Source organism: Chrysochloris asiatica, unplaced genomic scaffold (assembly GCF_000296735.1).
Source record: "Chrysochloris asiatica unplaced genomic scaffold, ChrAsi1.0 scaffold00125, whole genome shotgun sequence".
Classification (NCBI taxonomy): Eukaryota; Metazoa; Chordata; class Mammalia; order Afrosoricida; family Chrysochloridae; genus Chrysochloris; species Chrysochloris asiatica.
The window spans coordinates 341606-344441 of NW_006408643.1; the positions used below are offsets into that span (position 1 = coordinate 341606).

Sequence of the window (2836 nt, forward strand, 5' to 3'; positions counted from 1 at the left end):
GAAGTCAAAGAGAGCGCACACAGAGATCTGAGGGAGAGGCTCCCTTGGAAAGCTTGGCTGACAGGCATGGCGCCCGCTTGTGGGGAAAGCACTTCTAGCCTTTGTACTTGTCCTATAGGGGTTCCTGCAGTGGGAACTTGGAGGGACAGAGGCTATCTGGGGCATTGTCTTAGTTACCCAGTGCTGCATGCGGCTACTAACTGAAAGGTTGAAGGTTCGACCCCACCCAGAGGTGCCTTGGCAGAAAACTCAGTCATGAACAACCCTGTGGAACAGTTCTCTGGCACAATCAACACAGTGGCAACTGGTTGGGTTTTTGGTTTGCCCATAAGAGAATTATCATGTGGGGGTGGATTTAAAGGCCCATCCTGGAGGCCAAAGGTCCACATCCTCCTGTGGCTTCTCTGGTTCCTGGTATCTGGCCTCAATCCTTGGCTTTCTTCTGCCAATAGACAGGCTCTCACATGATGTTTGTTCTCTCCCCTCCTCCCCCCAGGTGTTTAGGACCCATCCTACTCTGGTATGGCTCATTAACATAACATAAGAGCACCCTATTTTCCAACTGGACCACAGCTACAGGGCTTTACTCCATATGTTGAGGGGACACAAATATCCACAGGAGGGGTTAGCTGCCTGACGCCCGGCTGGACGGGAGGGTGCTCAGTGTCCTGCTCTGGGCCTGGCTGTTGTCCGAAGGAAGACGGGAAGGAAGCCAGGCAGGGAGGGGTACAAGGAGGCAGCCAGTTGTAATGTCCCAGGGCAGGTCCGAGGGTGCGCCAGTCAGCACGTGGCCAGCCGCTCACACACCCAGCTGTTCAGCTCGCTATAACAGGAGACATCGTTCCACTGGCCGGAAGAGCCGAGCATCATCATGCAGTCCTCACCCTGGTATTGGTTGTTGGGCTCCCCCACTTGCCAGTTGCTAGAGTGAAGGGTCCAGGTCAGGGCATGGGGAAGGAAGACCTCTGTCTCTCAGCCTCATTCCCTGCAGCCTAGACACCCCCTTCAGAGTCTGCATGCCCTCCCCATGTGCCTCCAGCCCCAGCTCCCTACAGCACAGAGATGTCCCTCTTCCCACCTTCTTCCCACCTTCCACCTGGGCCAGGTACCCTAAACCCTGACATCCTTCTTGGCTGCAGTCCAGAAGTTTTCCCTAAGTTCAGACCTGGGGACCTGCCCTCAACTCTCCTCCCTTCTCATGGCTGAGCAAGGAGCCCCAGTGGCACCATGATTAAGCACTCAGGTGCTAACTGAAAAGTTAGTGGTTCGAACTCTCCCAGTGGCTCGGCAGGAGAAGAGACCTGACTCTGCTCCTCTAAAGATGACAGCTTAGGAAATGCCATTGTATGCTCTACTCCGTGCCGCAGGGCCACCATGAGGAGGAATTGGCTGGACAGCACCCAGAAACAGGCAGAGTGGGTCCCCCTCTGTGAGTCTGAACCTGGACTTCCTCTCCTCAGCGCTTCTGTTTCCCCTCCCGAAGCTACCAGCCCATTTCTCCCATCCTGCACCTGCAGCTCTAAAAGCATCCTTCCGTTGGGACTCATACCTCCCTTTCTCCCTGCGTGCCAGAGAACCCTGACTCTGAGGCCCTCCAGGACCCCCTCTCGCTCCACATAGCCTCACTCTTGGGTTTGCACCCTGGAGACTCACTCTCTGAGCCCTGGGTCCCTTCTTCCCCAAGGGCGCATCCAGGGAGCTCCTCCCTCCGTGAGGATTCCCTGCTCCTAACCTGTAGTCCATCGGGCTCCCATCCAACCAGACAAACTCGCCTTCCATGTCCAGGTCCTGGAGGCCAGTCCATGAGTCCTTCTCCTTGATACATCTTCTCAGGAAGTCCTGGGAGGCATTACAGGCTGGAGGACTGAGGGAACATACTTGGGTCCCTCCCTCCCGTCCCCTGTATAGGAGAGTATGCTCTCTGCAGAGCTCCAGGCCCACCTGCTCCTCTGAACTGTGGATGCTGACCAGTCGTCCACGCAGCTCGCTACAGGCATGCTTGGCCTGGAGCCACGTCCAGGAGTCCTTACCGAAGTAGTAGCATTTTCGCTGGAAGTTGACCCACATCTCTGGGCATGTGTTACACACAGAACCTGGGATGGAGGAGATGCTCAGGGGTGAGTGTAGTGGGCATTGGGGTGGTTTATGGGCAGAGAGGGTAGAGTGAGGGGTGGTGGTGTCTGTCCTGAAGTTGCTCTTGGTTCCAGGCTGGAAGCAGACTCCACCCCAAAGTCTAACAGAGGGTATCATAGGTGGTCTTCCCTGACACAGATGTTGATACCATCACCACAAGAACCACAATTGTCAGGAACACCACAGCCACCAACACCATCACCTCAGACACCACCATGGTAAGGAACACCACAGTCACCAACACCATCACCTCAGACACCACCATGGTCAGGAACATCACTGCCACCAACACCTTCACCACAGATGTCACCACAGTCAGGAACACCACAGCCACCAACACCATCACCTCAGACACCACCATGGTCAGGAACACCACAGCCACCAACACCATCACCTCAGACACCACCATGGTCAGGAACACCACAGACACCAACACCATCACCTCAGATACCACCACGGTCAGGAACATCACAGCCACCAACACCTTCACCACAGATGTCACCACAGTCAGGAACACCACAGCCACCAACACCATCACCACAGATACCACCACAGTCAGGAACACCACAGCCACCAAAACCATCACCTCAGATACCACCACAGTCAGGAACACCACATCCACCAACACCATCACCACAGATACCACCATGGTCAGAAACACCACAGCCACCAACACCATCACCTCAGATTAGATACTACCATG

The 2836-nt window shown here is 55.3% G+C and overlaps 1 protein-coding gene across 1 annotated transcript in view; it reads right to left on the reverse strand.

Moving 5' to 3' along the window:
* Positions 1 to 660: 660 nt before the first annotated feature.
* Positions 661 to 2836, reverse strand: part of FCER2 (Fc fragment of IgE, low affinity II, receptor for (CD23)) — an 8454-nt gene continuing 6278 nt past the window's right edge. Inside the window, 3 exon segments of the mRNA XM_006868991.1 lie at positions 661 to 922; positions 1733 to 1839; positions 1942 to 2093. Of these exon segments, the coding sequence (XP_006869053.1) occupies positions 661 to 922; positions 1733 to 1839; positions 1942 to 2093 (521 nt within the window).